At 42.8% G+C, this 16,426-nt stretch overlaps 2 protein-coding genes across 6 annotated transcripts in view; one reads left to right on the forward strand and one right to left on the reverse strand.

Moving 5' to 3' along the window:
* The window catches only part of ZCCHC17 (zinc finger CCHC-type containing 17), a 55,432-nt gene extending 45,194 nt beyond the window's left edge, over positions 1–10,238 (reverse strand). For 2 of the 3 annotated variants that reach the window (XM_004312087.3, XM_073793050.1), the window contains exons 1-2: positions 10,139–10,238; positions 1,426–1,546 (exon numbers count right to left, since the gene is read on the reverse strand). In XM_004312087.3, the coding sequence (XP_004312135.1) occupies positions 1,426–1,491 (66 nt within the window). In that variant the 5' untranslated portion in view covers positions 1,492–1,546; positions 10,139–10,238. The remainder of the gene's footprint in view (positions 1–1,425; positions 1,547–10,138) is intronic. The other variant, XM_073793051.1, reaches the window with a different exon arrangement.
* A 173-nt stretch (positions 10,239–10,411) lies between these two features.
* The window catches only part of SNRNP40 (small nuclear ribonucleoprotein U5 subunit 40), a 45,580-nt gene continuing 39,565 nt past the window's right edge, over positions 10,412–16,426 (forward strand). The window contains exons 1-3 of one of the 3 annotated variants that reach the window (XM_073793069.1): positions 10,412–10,602; positions 13,358–13,487; positions 14,729–14,822. In XM_073793069.1, coding sequence (XP_073649170.1) covers positions 10,459–10,602; positions 13,358–13,487; positions 14,729–14,822 — 368 coding nt within the window. In that variant the 5' untranslated portion in view covers positions 10,412–10,458. The remainder of the gene's footprint in view (positions 10,603–13,357; positions 13,488–14,728; positions 14,823–16,426) is intronic. The other 2 variants (XM_019938253.3, XM_019938252.3) reach the window with 2 other exon arrangements.

The following is a 16,426-nucleotide window of genomic DNA, read 5'->3' on the forward strand; positions in this document are numbered from 1 at the left end:
GTAAAAGAGCTAGGACGGAATCCAGGTTTTGCCTGGTTCCAAAGCCTCTGCTCTCTAAACAAATACGATGCCTCCTCCCTCAAAGACTGATCATTCACTCAGTTCTGAAGGTGTATTGAGCACCTACTATTTTCTACCCACCTACCTGGGACTGAGATATACAACAGTAAACAAAACAGACAGGGCTCTGTCTTCATGGAGCTTAGTGTCCTCTGAGAAAGAAGGACTTTAAACAAGTACAAAATAAATATAACATGAGCCTATTTATTTATGGTGGGAAAAAGATCTGAGGAGATGACATTAGGGCTGAGACCTAAAAGATGAAAAGAAGTTGGTGAGAAAATAGGACAGTTAGAAACAACAGCATGTGTAAAAGTCCTGAGAAGGAAGCAGGCTTAGATGTTTGGAGCTATAAGGAGGCCAGAGTGGCCACAGCATGAGTAGAGTGGAACTAAACAACATTGCCAGAGTAAGCAGAAGCCAAGTCAGGTAAGGGTCACGAAAACAAGTTTGGATACATTCAAGTACAATGAGAAGCCTAGGAGAACTTCAAGAAAGCAACTTGGTCCAATCTGTTTTTAAAATGTTATTCTGGGGAATTCCCTGGCAGTCCACTGGTTAGGACTCGGGGCTTTAACTGTCAAGGGCCTGGGTTCAATCCCTGGTCAGAGAACTAAGATCCCACAAGCTGTGCAGGGAGCCAAATCAATCAATCAATCAATCAAGTGTTATTCTGGCTGCAATGTGGAAAAACTGATTGGAAGTGGACTACAAAAGAAGTAGGGAGCCCAGGAGGGCCAGGCAAGAGATGAAAACTTAAACTAATGGGGTGCCAAAGGGATAAAGAAGTATAGACACCAGAGACATATTTGGGAGGCAGAAAGACAGTACTTGATAATGGACTGGAGAAGGAAGGAAACAAGATCAAATCAAGGGAAGAAATCAAAGATGATGCCCAGATTTCTAGCGTGGGTACCTGAATGAATAATGGGTTCGTTTGCTGAGATGGGAAAGACCGGAAGAACAGATTTGGTGAGAAAACCAAAAATACAGTTTAAAACATAAATTAGAGGGAGTTCCCTGATGGCCTTGTGGTTAGGATTATGGGCTTTCACTACTGTGGCCCGGGTTCAATCCCTGGCGAGGAACTGAGATTCCTGCAAGCCATGCAGCACAGCCGAAAAGAAAGAAAAAACATAAATTAGAGATGCTGTGAGGTATCCAAATGAAGATGCCAAGTATGTAGTTAGAAGTCTGGAGCTCAGAGGAGGTACATGTGGGAGCCAGATGTTCTGCTAGCCCTTCCCGTTTAAATTGTAATGTTCAAGACATTCTCAAGTGGACAGAAGCTCCAAACCCAGCTGCTTTTCACCTTCAATCTACGCTTGATATAAATGGGAAGTTTTCAAAGCCAAAAGAATATACCTCTCCTTGGAAAATAGTGTAGAGAGCAGGCAAGTTCTCCATGGTCTCGGGTCTTCCTGAATTCATCCTTAATGTTCTATGGTTCCTCCATTTCTCTTCTGCTAAAGCTAATTCAAGTGTCCTGTCACAAAGAAACAGAACAGGTAACAGAGAAACATTTGCAACAAAAAAAAAAATGTGCTGCCGATCCACAGGTTGTCCCTACAGGATAATACCATTAGATTTAATACCATGTACTTTTAAATTTACTTATTTACTTATTTATTTTTGGCTGCGTTGGGTCTTCGTTGCTGTGTGCGGGCTTTCTCTAGTTGCAGCAAGCAGGGGCTACTCTTCTTTCCGGTACAGGGGCTTCTCATTGCAGTGGCTTCTCTTGTTGCAGAGCATGGGCTCTAGGCACACGGGCTTCAGTAGTTGTGGCACACGGGCTCAGTAGTTGTGGTGCGCGGGCTTAGTTGCTCCGCAGCATGTGGGTTCTTCTCAGACCAGGACTCGAACCCGTGTCCCCTGCATTGGCAGATGGATTATTCTTAACCACTGTGACACCAGGGAAGTCCTCGCCATGTACTTTTATCCAAACCTCTTTTGTCCACTATAACTGTGGGGAGTTTTGGAAACCTTGATCTTATTTCTTTTCAATTTGATACTTTACCAAGGTCATTAGCCTACTGTTTTGTTTTTATTGTTATTATTGCTATTCTTTTGCCAAGGGAAAGCTTTTGGTGGGGGAGGGTGTGAATGGATCTGTAAAAAAGGAATAATAATAGTAATAAGAGCTAACATTTATCAAGCACTTACTATGTCCAGGCACTGTGCTAAGCACTGGACATCCAATATCTCATTTGATCCTCAAAACTCTCAAGATGTAGGTTCTATTAATTATCACATTATGTAGATGAGAAAACCAAGACTTCCAGAGGCCAACTTATTAGGCCTATGTCAAAAAGCCAGAAAATGGTAGAGTCAAACTCTGGCTGACATCAGAGTCCACGCTTTTAACCACTATTCTAGGCGTTAAATCTGAAGTGACTTCGAAAAGAGAGCATAGGGAAATTCCCTGGTGGTCTGGTGGTTAGGATTCTGTGCTCTCATGGCCAAGGGCGCAGGTTCGATCCCTGTTCAGGGAACTAAATCCCACAAGCCGTGCACGGCGCAGCCAAACAAAGCAGAAAGAAAGCATAGCTTACTTTTTTCTCCAATGAAAGTAAAATCACACATGCTCATTTTAAAAGTTCAGATAACACATTAATTTGAAGAAAAGAAAATCATCTATAATTCAATTTGGTTTATATCCTTTCAGACTTTTTTACGTGTACAAGTAGGTTTTTTAATGGAATCATGAAACCATTAATTAATATTAATAGTCATTTTATATTATTTTTTAGCAATTCATACACAAACACATCTTTTTTTAATGCCTATATAATAATCCATTGCTGGATGCATCAAACTTATTTAACTATTTATGAATCATATTAAAATGCAGATTGCAACTCAGTAGGTCTAGGGTGGTGCCTGAGATTGGGCATTTCTTTCTTTTTTAAAAAAATTTATTTATTTATTTTAATTAATTAATTTATTTATTTCAGCACGTGGGATCTTTCATTGAGGTGAGCGGGCTTCTCTCTAGTTGTGGTGTGTGGGCTCAGTAGTTCTGGCACATGGGCTTAGTTGTCCCAAGGCATGTGGGATCTTAGTTACCCTACCAGGGATCGAACCCGAGTCCCCTGCATTGGAAGGCAGATTCTTAACCACTGGACCACTAGGGAATTCCGTGGGCATTTCTAACAAGCTCGCAGGTGATGCTGATGCTGCCAGAGTACCAAGTCTTAGAGCTTTGAAGTTGGAAGGGATCTTAGAGGTACTCTTGCTCAGCCTTCTGGCTTTAAACAGGGAGGAAACCAGCAATCTAGTGGCTCTTAACCATGCCCCTTTACTTGCTGCATAAATCACTGCTACATAAAGATAAAGTTAATGCTACAGTCCTCAGTTCTCTTTTTCCTCCTAATTACTTGACATCAATAAGACCTGAAACTCTATTTTCCTTGGGTTTTCGTGTGCAAATACCTCCTTCTCTCCTCAACCCTGAGCACACCCCTACACTTTCAGATGATTACTTCAGGTCTTACTTTTGGAAAGTCTTCCTGATTTACAATAACCATCCATTAACTGAACTGCCTCACTTAAAACAGAAATGAAAGAAAATTCTGTCAGGTTCCAGACCCTAGTTCTAGTATCATCCCAAAGCCCAGGAACATCCCTGTCCTTGAGTTCCATAAGACAACCTGTATCTGTATAATAAACTTGCCCTTTTCTGTTTACGTCAGCCAGAAGTGGGTTTTATTACATTATTAAAAGCACACAGATAGAATGAAGGCAGATTTGTCCGTTCTTGAGAAATGGCTGACAAACAGCTTAAATCCAAGTATCACAATCTGGGGCTTCCCTGGTGGCGCAGTGGTTGAGAGTCCGCCTGCCGATGCAGGGGACACGCGTTCGTGCCCCGGTCGGGGAGGATCCCACATGCCGCGGAGCGGCTGGGCCCGTGAGTCATGGCCGCTGAGCCTGCGCGTCCAGAGCCTGTGCTCCGCAACGGGAGAGGCCACAACAGTGAGAGGCCCCCGTACCGCAAAAAAAAACCCAAAAAACAAAAACCAAGTATCACAGTCTGGTTGGATCCTGCCTCTTCCACTTCCCAGCTATGCAGTCTCACCTCTAGTCCTTCCCTTCCCTCTGCCCAGCATCCTCACCTCATATCCTAGAACAAAGGTTATTAACCTGAGGCCAATGACTCTATCAAGAAACCTTAATTATCCCTCCAATTTTTGGAGCACTAGTGAGGTACAGAATGCATAGAGGCATCGGCAGCTAGGACATCTAAATTAAGCTCAAACAACTTAGTCTATCAACTGTTCTTCTTTAAACAAAGGTCACAGAAAGAGCAATACAATCTTATGTTATTTCGTACAGATTTTTGCGGTGATAAGAGTATGAACAGCTAAGTTTAAAGCTCCCCTATTTGCTCCTTTTGTAGAACAGTAGCCTGAGAAACCCTATGCAATTCTTCAAGCAGGAAATTGGCATGCATTTTTGAGAGAAATCCTGTTAACGACAGTAACAGGCTTACGATTTCAGAATTGTAAAGGGTTGCCAGGGACACAGTTATTTATTAGCCACCTCCTTCCCAAATGGTATTTAAAATTTTTTTTGAATTATATTCTGTAGAAACCTAGGGTTGTTCTATGGTCATTATTCAAAAGGAATCCCAATTGGAAAGGAAGATGTAGAACTGTCTCTATATGCAGATCACATGATACTATACATAGAAAATCCTAAAGATGCCACCAAAAAACTGCTAGAGCTCATCAATGAATTTGTTAAAGTTGAAGGATACGAAATTAATATAAATACAAATTAATATACAAAAATCTGTTGCATTTCTATGCACTAACAACAAACTACCAGAAAGGGAAATTAAGGAAACAATTCCATTTACAATCGCATCAAAAATAATAAAATACCTATGAAAAAACCTACCTAAGGAGGTACGGTGGTTATCCAGAAGCTTCTCAGTTAACTCAAGTTTATTTTAAAAAGTCAGTTCTGAAATATCTAGGGACAACAGGATCAGGAAGGCCAAAGAAGAAGGGCCCTAGGTCAACCAACCAGAGGACAGCCTCCATACCAAAGGTGGGGGAGAACAACCCCAAAGATATCTGAGTTACGGGAGGTCCCACACAGAGCAGCTGCAAAGCTAGGAGCCTCTCCTCAGTCATTAGGCAGAGGTTGATTATTGCTGATTCCCACTTGCCCTCCCAGCTTTGGGGTGGGTCATGGTAGCAAGGGGGAAGGGAGGTTATGTGAGGAAGGTCTACTTTTAACAGCATATTCTGCTTTGATCTGGTTTACCTATTAAGCTTCTATGTAACATTTCACTTGGAAAAAATAGTTCTGCTGCTTTTAAAAAGTTTATAAAACATTGAGACAGATATAGTGTAGTTCAATAGGACCACATCTGTAGACTTAAAAGAGCAAGTAAATTGACAAGGATTGAGGTACACCATTTGAAGTTGCCTTGCAATAGTTCTAGAAACAAAAAATTCCTTATGCATTTCATTTTACTTGAATGTTTTAAACAATTGTGATATGGAAGGAAGCAATAAGGACCCAGTTATTTATTAGCCACCTCCTTCCCAAAACAAAGGGCAGAGCAAGGAAAAGTCTAGCGTGGAAACGGGAATGGGAGCTGTGGCAGGGGAATGGTAGCCTAGAGTGAGGTCAGAGCTTATGCTAGGCGAGGAGTAAATCTACAAAGAGCAACCCAGTGTGGGGAGAAGCAGGATTATAAGGGTGTCTGCACACTGGGGCAATCCAGAATGGGGAGTCAGTGCCCAAACATGGAAGAGCGGGGCTGAGGATTAGAGGTAATTATGCAATGTTAATTTCCTGACTATAGAAGTTATATTATGGTTATATAGAAGAATGTCCATGATTATAGGAAAACTAAAGTATTCATGGGTGATGGGGCATCAAGTCAGCAACTTAACTCTCAAATGATTCATTAAGAAGTGTTATTTGGGGCTTCCCTGGTGGCGCAGTGGTTGAGAGTCTGCCTGCCGATGCAGGGGACACGGGTTCATGTCCCGGTCTGGGAAGATTCCACGTGCCGCGGAGCGGCTGGGCCCGTGAGCCGTGGCCGCTGAGCCCGCGCGTCCCGAGCCTCTGCTCTGCAACGGGAGAGGCCACAACAGTGAGAGGCCCACGTACCGCAAGAAGTGTTATTTGTACTGTACCTCCATAATTTTGTGATTTTTCAGCTTTTTTTTAATGTGCCTGCAATTAGGAAAAAAAAAACCACGTCCTCTCCTCCTTCCCCTCAAGCAATGAGCAATTCATAGAATAATATTAAATTGGAAAGATAATATGTAGCCCCTTTGAAACTTCATTTCATATGTCACCTCACTGATCTGGCCAAGATTTTTGTTGTTGTTTTTAAGTTTAAGATTTAGATTTACTGTTGTTACTTAACAGTACCAATTAGATAGACCTCTGAGAGTTAAAGTGATTTTAATTTATTTTTAAGTTATGTGTAAGAATTGAGGCGAATCAATTGATAAGTCAAAAAACTGGGACACATCAAAGACAGAATAATGACAGAGCCTTCATTCTCAGCCACTATTCCACACTGCCTCAGAAAGAATTCACCGTCCACATCTAAATTTTGAAGAGTATGTAGTTCTTTTTTTTTTTTTTTTTTAATTTATTTGGCTGCACCAGGTCTTAGTTGTGGCACACAGGATCTTTGCTGCAGCATGCAGGATCTAGTTCCCTGACCAGGGATCGAACTTGGACCCCCTGCATTGGGAGCGAGGAGTCTTAACCACTGGACCACCAGGGAAGTCCCTGAAGAGTAGTATATAGTTCTAACACTAACTAGGTCCCAAATTAGTAAGGAGTAATTAGAAGGGCATCATTCCTGGAGGCTAGGATGAGCAGGGTCTGGATTTATTCATTCATGTAACCAAGGACCATTTCTCATTTGATTTTGTCTTCCCAGTGCCTGTATACAGTAGGTACTCAAAGTTTTCTTGAATGAGTGAATAGAGCCTTACTATGTGGCAAACACAGGTAAAGAAAGAAGAAAGCATTCTGGTCTAAAGAATGTAGCAGAAGGAACTGAGTTCCACACAATTCGCTGGGTAGGTCAAAAGATGGAAGACTTTCAAATATCAAACTGGTGGCCCAATCCTCCTCCTTCCCATCAAATTTCTAGAGTAACTATCTTAGACAGATGCTTTTCCCATTTTGCACTCTGGTCATGGATCTGTTGACAAAATGGTTAAAGGCAGGAAAGAGGAAAAATAGTAAGAAACAAGGAAAAACAAAAATGGACCATAAAAAGTGAAAGCTGAAAGCAATTATTAAGGTCATTCAGTCCACTACTCTTATTTAATTGAAGATGAGGCTAACAGAGGTCAAATGTCTTGACAAGGGCTGCTCAGAGTTAGCCATTTTGGTACTGGACCCCAGGACCAGTCAACAATCCCTAAGGTCCCTTCCAAGTCTTCTAATAATAATAGCTAATATTTGAGTGCTCCCTATTTGCCTTTAACCTAGAAGCTTTACTTGTCTTAACTAAGTTAATTCCCTTTCGACCTCCCTAACAAGATAGGCAATTATCGTTCTGTTTGGTAAGGTATTTTACAGATGAAGAAACTAAGACACAGGAGAAGCTAAATTACCTTGTTCAAGATTACAGAACTATGAATGATGGAGATGGGATTCAAATCCTATTTACGAATATTTTTTCTTTCCTTTATGGATTGTGAAATTCTTCCAAGCATGCCCTTGTCTTGCACTCCATCATATCCTTCAACTCTCCAGTGCTTACCACAGTATAGAGCACACAGGAATTTGTAACTGTCTACTGAAATACTGAAGTACTTAATTTTACTCTATTTTAAATTGTTAGTTAATTTATCAGTTCAGCACCTTTATTGATGTTTATATGTCAGGCTCTGTGATAGGCACTTCATAAACCTCCTTTCTTTCTTTTTTAAAAAAATATTTATTTATTTGGCTGTGCCTGGTCTTAGTTGCAGCACACGGCATTTTCGTTGCAGCATGTGGGCTCTTAGTTGCAGCACGCGGGATCCAGCTCCCTGACCAGGGACTGAACCCAGGCCCCCTGCATTGGCAGCACAGAGCCTTAACCGCTGGACCACCAGGGAAGTCCCCATAAACCTCCTTTCAATCCTTAAAACAACTCTACAAAATAGCTATCTCTGTTTTACAGGAATGAAGTAACTTGTCGAAAATTCATAGCTAGAAAGAGATAAATCTTAGGCCATTCCAAGAGCCATACACACTTGCCACTAAACCATTCTTTTCAACACAGTCCCTGTCATCAAAGGCTTCCTAGTCGGGTAAGGATAATGGTTACCAATTACAATGCAGCATGATCAGGGCTAGTGATTAGGTTCAAAGTATTAAGAAAACAAGAAAGAGAAGAAGGGCCTGGGGGAAGCAAGAAGTTTAAAAGGTGACAACTGAGTAGGCCTTTAAGGATAAAGGGAAGTCCTCTAGCAGATTGACCTCATCAGAATCCTGATATACTGACCTCTATTTTCTTCCAATCTATCAGCCCTCTTTTTTTCTTCACTTTCCTCCCTATCCAGCTTAGATTCCATAGTCCATCATTCAAACAATAGCTTAACTCCCCTTTAACTCTGTCTTTATAGCTCACCTAACTGGCAGTACCGCTACCCTGATGGAGTTCAGTTGCACATATTGGAACACATTCTAGCTAGGTTAAACAGAAACTGGGATTTATTGCCAGGTATTATGTGACTTACAAAACTACTGCAAGGGCTATAGGAAGTACTGGTAGAACTTCCCAGGAATACCTCCTAACCCACAAAACAACAGTCTTTGCCATGATCAAGAAAGTCATGGCTATCATTGCAGAAAGTCATGAAACCAAAAAGTGGATGACTAAGAAACTCACTGCCTCTGCTGTGGTATTTGCCAGCAAAACGGCATGCCTCTCACTCTCCTCCTCCTCTCACTTCCAAATTCAATTCTCATCTTAGGTGCAGAGGAGTCTAGGAAATATCTAGCTCTCAGTTCCACCAATACCCCAGTCTTCATTGCCAACAACTCTCACCAAAGTGGTCTATCTGCATCTATCTCCCCTCCAATCTGTTCACACTACTAAGGCCTGAGGGATCAAGCTGCTTCCCTCACCCCACCACCTGCAAAAAAAAAAAAAAAAAAAACCCTCAGGGATTTCCCATCAGTCTTAAAGCAAAAGCTACAAAGTCTGGCCTCTGCCCACCTCCAGCTTCATGTACCACATTCCCCTCTGTTCCCTTTGTCCTGGCCACACTGGCCTCTTTGTGCCTGTTAGTCACTTTCCTCACATTTGCCACAGGACCTCTGCACATGCTGTTCTGTATGGAATACGCTGCCTTCCTCTCTTCACCCAACTAATTAGCACTGTTCCTTCAGGTATCAGTTCAGGCATCTTTTCCTTAGAGAAACCTTCCTGCTTATTCCAGGCACTCATAACACCAGCTTCCTCTCGTAGGCAGCACTTACTTTGCATTTCTTAGTGAGATCATTGGTGAGCATCTGTTTCCCCCACCGGACTAACAACAGCCTTGAAGTCAGAGACCATGTTTGGTTCACAATGTCTCCCCAGTGCTTTGCACAATAAATATCAGTTGCATGATTAAGGAGAAGGCCTAGTTCACAGGTATGAATCCGAATTTCTCAACAAGACTGTGCTCTGGAAGCCGAGAGTCGGACATTTCCTTCATCTCCGTCTCTCTCAGGAGCACTGAGCAGGCGCTAAAAAAAAGGCTGCAGAATCATGGCAGAAACAAGTCGGCCTCCTCAGTCAGAGAGGACCCTAGTGGAGGCTGGGAGACAGGCCTCTTCTCCCTGGGAGCGCCTGGCACGGGGCTCGACAAGGAAGGCTCTTGTTGAAAAAGTCAGTCGTCGAGGGCCCCAGGCAGGCGCAGAGACCCCAAAGCTCTGCTCCAGCCCTAGAAAGGGAACCCAGGCTACTACACACAAGAGCTAGGAACTCGGGGCCACCCCTGCCCCTTGCAATCAAACCTGCAGCTGAGAAGGGCCAGCCTCAGACCACATAACGGAGGCGCCGCCTCCAGATTCCACTGCCCCCACCCACGATCTTCCTTACACTTACTCGGTATCAGCGTCCGGTCTCCTCGCCGCAGCATTGCGCGCAACACCGAAACCCAGTCAGCGAGCTTCCACCCACAGGACACAGCGCGCCTAGGTGGGACTCCAGCTCTATTCACCAATCCTGGAATAGTACTCTCGTAAGGGCAGAAAGAACTGACCAATAACAGGAGACTCTCCAGGGGGCGGTGCAGAGGGGAGTATTGGAAGATGATTGGTTTCTCCAAGCCGGAAGTTCCGGGGGAAGACTAAGTTGGAGCCAATCGTGTGGTGCCTGAGGGTGTCGGCGCGGTCAGTGGCGGCTTGAGGAGAGTGGCTGCCGCCATGATAGAACAGCAGAAGCGAAAGGGCCCAGAGTTGCCGCTGGTCCCAGTCAAGCGGCCGCGGCATGAATTGCTTTTGGGAGCGGCGGGGTCGGGCCCCGGAGCCGGGCAGCAGCAGGCGGCGCCGGGAGCTTTGCTGCAAGCGGTGAGTAAGGGAGCAGGCGGCCTTCGGCCCTCAGCTCTTCCTCTCTCCTCAGCGCTGTACCTGGTGATCCCGCACCGGCCCTTTCCCCACACTGCGGGGACGGAACGGGACTCTCTCACCCTGGAGTTAAAGCAGAAAAGCACTGTAAGAGCAGCCAACACTCTGCGATGCGCCATATATTTCCCCGTTTGACGCCCGTTTTCGGCATCTCGACCGCCCTGTGAGGAGGCGTTAGAATTAGGCTTAAGGACCTTGAGCTCAAAACCGGGGCCGGGGCTTTGGAATCTTAAATGTTCCAGGGATCCGGCATAGAATAAACGTTCAGGAAAGTTGGAAGAGTGGATGGATGAATGAATGAATGAGGGAACGAAGGAAGGAAGGAAATGAAAGATACTGGCTCGCTTTGGAACTTGGGGCAACTTGCTTTTCACTCTGTTTCTCTTGACTAGTATTAGTAACAACCGTGGAATAGTTACCATCCATTGAGCTCTTGTACTAAGTGCTTTCTTTGTATATGAAAAGTCCATTAATCTTGGTAACTGCCTGAAAGTTAGGAATTGCTATTATCCCATTTTGTAGATGGGGAAACAAAGTTATGTAGTAACTGATAGGAACAGATTTTAAATTCAGAATCCATGCTCTTAACTACATTTCTTGTACGATAGAGGTGGTGATCACACCTCTCCCTCGGTCCTGTTAGGCTCAGCGGAAGAAATATATGTACCCCCCTCCCCAACTCCTCAACCAGCTGGTCAATAAATCCTGCTGGCACTGTCCTCAAAATATATCCAGACTTGCTACTACTTCTGCCAGCTCCATCACTAGCTCCTGGTCTAAACCATCATTATCTCAGCTGGCATTATTGCTGTAGGATCCTAATGGTATTCCGGTTTCTGTTCACGGATGCTCAGTCTAGTCTCAATCCAGCAGCCAGAGGAATCCTTCTAAACTTCAGATCGTATTACCCCCTGCTGAAAACTTTCCCTGGCTTTTCAATTCACTCAGAGTAAAACTAAAATCCTGACAGTCTTTTGCCCTCTTTCCCTTGACCTCTCTGAACTACCAATTTTCCATTGCTCACCCTGCTCCAGGCACACTGGCTTCCATGCTCCTGCCACAAAGCCTTTGCATTTGCTGCTCCCCCTACGGATTTACTCTTCTTCCAAATGTCCACATGGTTTACACACTCAACTCCTCCCAACCTCTGCTCAAGTATCACTTTTTCCGTGAAAGCTTTCTTGACGAGCCTGTTTTAAATTGCAATACCCTGTGCTCACTAGCCCACATTGCTGCTTTGTTTTTCTCCATAGCACATACCACCATCTATATGTTTTACTTGTTTCTGCCTTCCCTCCCTCCTTTCTGCCCCTCCTTCCCACTAGAACACAAGCTCCATTGTTTATTTTGTTCAATCCTGTTTTATCAGTGCATAGAACAGTGCCTGGCACATAGTATTTTTTGAGTAAATGAGTAAGCTGGAAAACTGAAGAGATTTGGGGATTATTAATAGTGAACTTGTTCTTCTGTCTGACAAGTAAGAATATTAGCCCAGGTTTCTTTGAATTGCCCAAGCCTAGGCTTAATGTCCAAGACCATAATCAAAACTACTTTGCTTAATAACTGTACCCTGCAGGGTTTTGGGAAAGCTTAGTTCAATCATTCATTCATCAAACTAGAAACTGGGAAAACAGTGTAGAATTACACTGGTAAGATTCCAGCACTCACAGAGCTTTTCTAGTGGCAGGCCAGGGGAAACAAAATGTAAACAAACACATAAGGAAGGTAATTTCAGATAGTGATAGGTGCTGTGAGAGAATACAGCAGGGTTGATAGAATGCAGAGGGAGGTAGGGTGCTGCTTGAGCTTGAGTGTTCCAGGAAAGACTTTCTGGAGAGGAAACATTTGAAAGGAGCCACACATAGGAAGATCTAGGGGAAGGGGGTTCCTGTCAGGGGCAACAACAAGTGTAAAAGATCCTGAGGCAGAAATTAGTTTAATGTGTTTGAACAGTTAAAAGTTGGGTATAGGGCTTCCCTGGTGATGCAGTGGTTGAGAATCTACCTGCCAATGCAGGGGACACAGGTTTGAGCCCTGGTCCAGGAAGATCCCATATGCTGCGGAGCAACTAAGCGCACGCGCCACAACTGCTGAGCCTGCGCTCTAGAGCCCATGAGCCACAACTACTGAGCCCGCATGCCACAAGTACTGAAGCCCACGTGCCTAGAGCTCGTGCTCCACAACGAGAAAAGCCACTGCAATGAGAAGTCGCGTACCGCAACAAAAAGTAGCCCCTGCTCACGGCAACTAGAGAAAGCCCGCACGCAGCAACGAAGACCTAACGCAGCCAAAAATAAATAATTTAATTAATTAATTAATTTTTAAAAAATGATGTAGGACAATGATAAGACAAAAATATGGGCACTCAGCCTAAGAAATGAGGTCAAACTTGAAAGGAGGCAAGCAGGCAACTGAGCGCTCGAATTTAAAAACTAACTAACTAAATAAAAGTTGGGTATGGGATGGGAGCACAGTGAGGGAGGAAGAGAGTTAGTATAACAGATAGACACTGGAAACTTCAGCAGGAGAGTATAAAATTGGAGACATAAGTTATGTGCGAAGAGTTGTCATTCTCTAAATCAGGAGAAATACACTCAATCAGTTTCCCTTGTCTTCTCCTTATACTCCCCATTCCCTGACCTTTCAGTCTCCTTTGCCTGTATGTAGTGACTACTCTGTACTTCTCTCTTTTGTTTAGGGGCCTCCAAGATGTTCCTCCCTTCAAGCCCCAATCATGCTTCTCTCAGGACATGAAGGGGAAGTGTATTGCTGCAAGTTTCACCCCAATGGATCCACTTTAGCATCTGCAGGATTTGACCGACTGATATGTAAGGCATAGTTTTTGAATCTGGAGTAATTGCTGTCTGCCAAATAGTGATTACTTTTTAAAACCTTCAGTGCCATAGAGAGTATAAGTCTAAGTTGGTCACATAACAAACTATGTGGCTAATATGCTAAAATAGGGTCATGAAAATGCTGAATGATTTTGGGTGGAGAACTCAGGGTCCATGTGGTAAATACAGAAGGAATTACGTTACCAGTTGGAAAGTGAGTCGCTCTAGTTTGAGAACATTGTCCTCATGGAGGCAAATCTCGAGCTGATTTAGCAAGACTGGAGATCTAGGCTTAACAGGCTAATGGGAGTAAAGAGGAGAGAGATAACTTTTTCCCAAAGATATTGAGGCTCTCCTCTTGATCCATTCCCTCAGAATCTTAGCATTTGGAAAGGAAGGAGGGAGTCCTGACGTGGCAACTCACTTGGATAATCTACCTGTCCGTCAATAGGATCTGCTACCTGATTCTCAGCTACTAGTCAAGAAGAGTCTTTTGGCTCTTTGCTTATAACTGTGCCTCAGGGTGGAGGATGTCTGCTTTGATTTTGGTGTTCTGGTTCTGTGTTCCTTAAACTTACTAGTGGCCAAGTCTCTGGAAGGCTTAAGGATCTTTGCAGAACATACTTGAACTACTGATTTGCTTAATTTCATTGAACAAACTAGAAACAGTTTTATCAGCAGGAAAATAACTCTAAATACCTTATTGTGTATAGAGTGTTCCTTAATAACACTCATCAAACTTCACTCTGTGCTGGACCAAGCTCCCTAAGGATTGGAACTGTGTCTATTCATTTACCTTATTTTACTCCAGCACCTGGCATAGGTATTTAGTACATTTGCAATGAGTGAATGTAGTATAAAGTCGTTCTCCTATGACCTTCAAGTCAGTTGCAGCTTCCAGAGTTTCCCATAAGTACCATCATTTTGCAGTCTGCTTCTACTCATAGCAGACAGTAGCTGTGAGTGCCAACTTTTTAAAAGTACAGGAGAAACACTTAAGATTTAAAAAATTATAGCCATTAACTAAAATGTTTTTATTTTATGCAATGTGAAAATATTGCATTATTTTTGTTTTAATGTGAAGAAAATTGATCTAGCTAATAGAACTAATAGTGTTCCAAAGGAGTATAATTTCAGAACTGTTGTTCTAGTGAATTCATAAGTACCCTTTCCATGGCCAATAGTGAGTTTTCTTTTGCCTAGTAATGCTCACAGAACCCCTGTCACCCTAACAGTGTTGTGGAATGTCTATGGTGACTGCGATAACTATGCTACATTGAAGGGACACAGTGGAGCAGTGATGGAACTGCATTATAACACAGACGGCAGGTGAGTATTCTGCATAGTGGGTGACAACTGCTTCTTACAGTAATTCTTGGCATCCTTTCACATTTCATCCCTGAGTTTTCTCTCAGGAGACTGTGCTGTCAAAAACTACTGCGTTTTATGGACTTGAAGACACGGGGAAGAGGAAGGGTAAGCTGGGACAAAGTGAGAGAGTGGCATGGACACATATACACTACCAAATGTAAAATAGATGGCTAGTGGGAAGCAGCCACATAGCACAGGGACATCAGCTCGGTGCTTTGTGTCCACCTAGAGGGGTGGGTTAGGGAGGGTGGGAGGGAGACGCAAGAGGGAGTAGATATGGGGATATATGTTTATGTATAGCTTATTCACTTTGTTATACAACAGAAACTAACACACCATTGTAAAGCAACTATACTCCAATAAAGATGTTTAAAAAGAAAAAAATCTGCGTTTTGGACAGCCACTTTATTATCCTATCGCTGTAACCCAAGTAAGGTGTTATTGTTCCATGTAGGCATTTATAGACATATCACCTCTATCTAACATATCAACATCGCAGAAAAAAAAATTTTATGACATAAAATGTAATTTACATATATAAAAATTAGCGACTTTTATTATAAAAGTAATAATAAAATAATCTATTTCAAGAAAACTCGAAAAAAAAGCAGGAAAATGACCAAATAGCCCACGTTTTTACCACTCCAAAGATAATCACTGTTCATATTATGATATGTTTTTCTCAAGCCTTTTTCCTATTCAAAACAGTTTGGTTTTTTTGTATATATTAGAACTACTTGTGGGAGTTCCCTCGCAGTCCAGTGGTTAGGACTCAGCTCTTTCACTGCCGTGGCCTGGGTTCAGTCCTGGTCGGGGAACTAAGATCCCACAAGCCACGCAGCGCAGCCAAATTTAAAAAAAAAGAACTACTTGTACAATCTTGTCTGCTGCTTTTTACCCTTAACGTTATTCACCTGTCATATCTGTTTACTATAACATACTATTTATTATAAATATTTTAACAATTGCATAACTTCAGAATAACTACAGATAATATAAAAATGTGGTTATACAAAGTTAATTAATCCCATTCAGTATTTCAGTAAACATTTATTGTTTTACAGCTCTGACCCCTAAAAATTTTAGGGTTCCCTGAACAACTGGGTGCATAGCCTTGTATAAATTTTTCCTATTTGAGTAAAGAAAGCATTGTAAATTTAATCATAACTTAGAAATCAGCCTCAGAGACAAAACCTTTTGAGTTTTAGAGAAAGAGAGTTACCAAGCCATTGGGTCAGGAATTGCTACAGTGTGTCTCACCTCTACAGCAGGGAGTGATTAAACATTTCCAAGTGGAAGGATGTGTAAAGTGTTGTATATCAAAAAGGAGGGAAAGATTGAGAAGACTGCTGTATTAGATGTATAATGTGGGGACTGACAGGGAAATTTTTTTTACATTTCGTAGAGCAGACCTTATAACTGGGTCTAGAGCATGATTAGGATTTTGTTATGTAAGGTGAGGCATTCCAGCATCAGGTGCCAAGCTGTCAGAGCACATGTTAGTGACCTTGAAAACTGGCACGTTTGGGCAAGTGGAGAAGATAGATTGCTATTCCTTGTCT

The sequence above is a fragment of the Tursiops truncatus genome, chromosome 1, assembly GCF_011762595.2.
Source record: "Tursiops truncatus isolate mTurTru1 chromosome 1, mTurTru1.mat.Y, whole genome shotgun sequence".
In the NCBI taxonomy this organism is placed as follows: Eukaryota; Metazoa; Chordata; class Mammalia; order Artiodactyla; family Delphinidae; genus Tursiops; species Tursiops truncatus.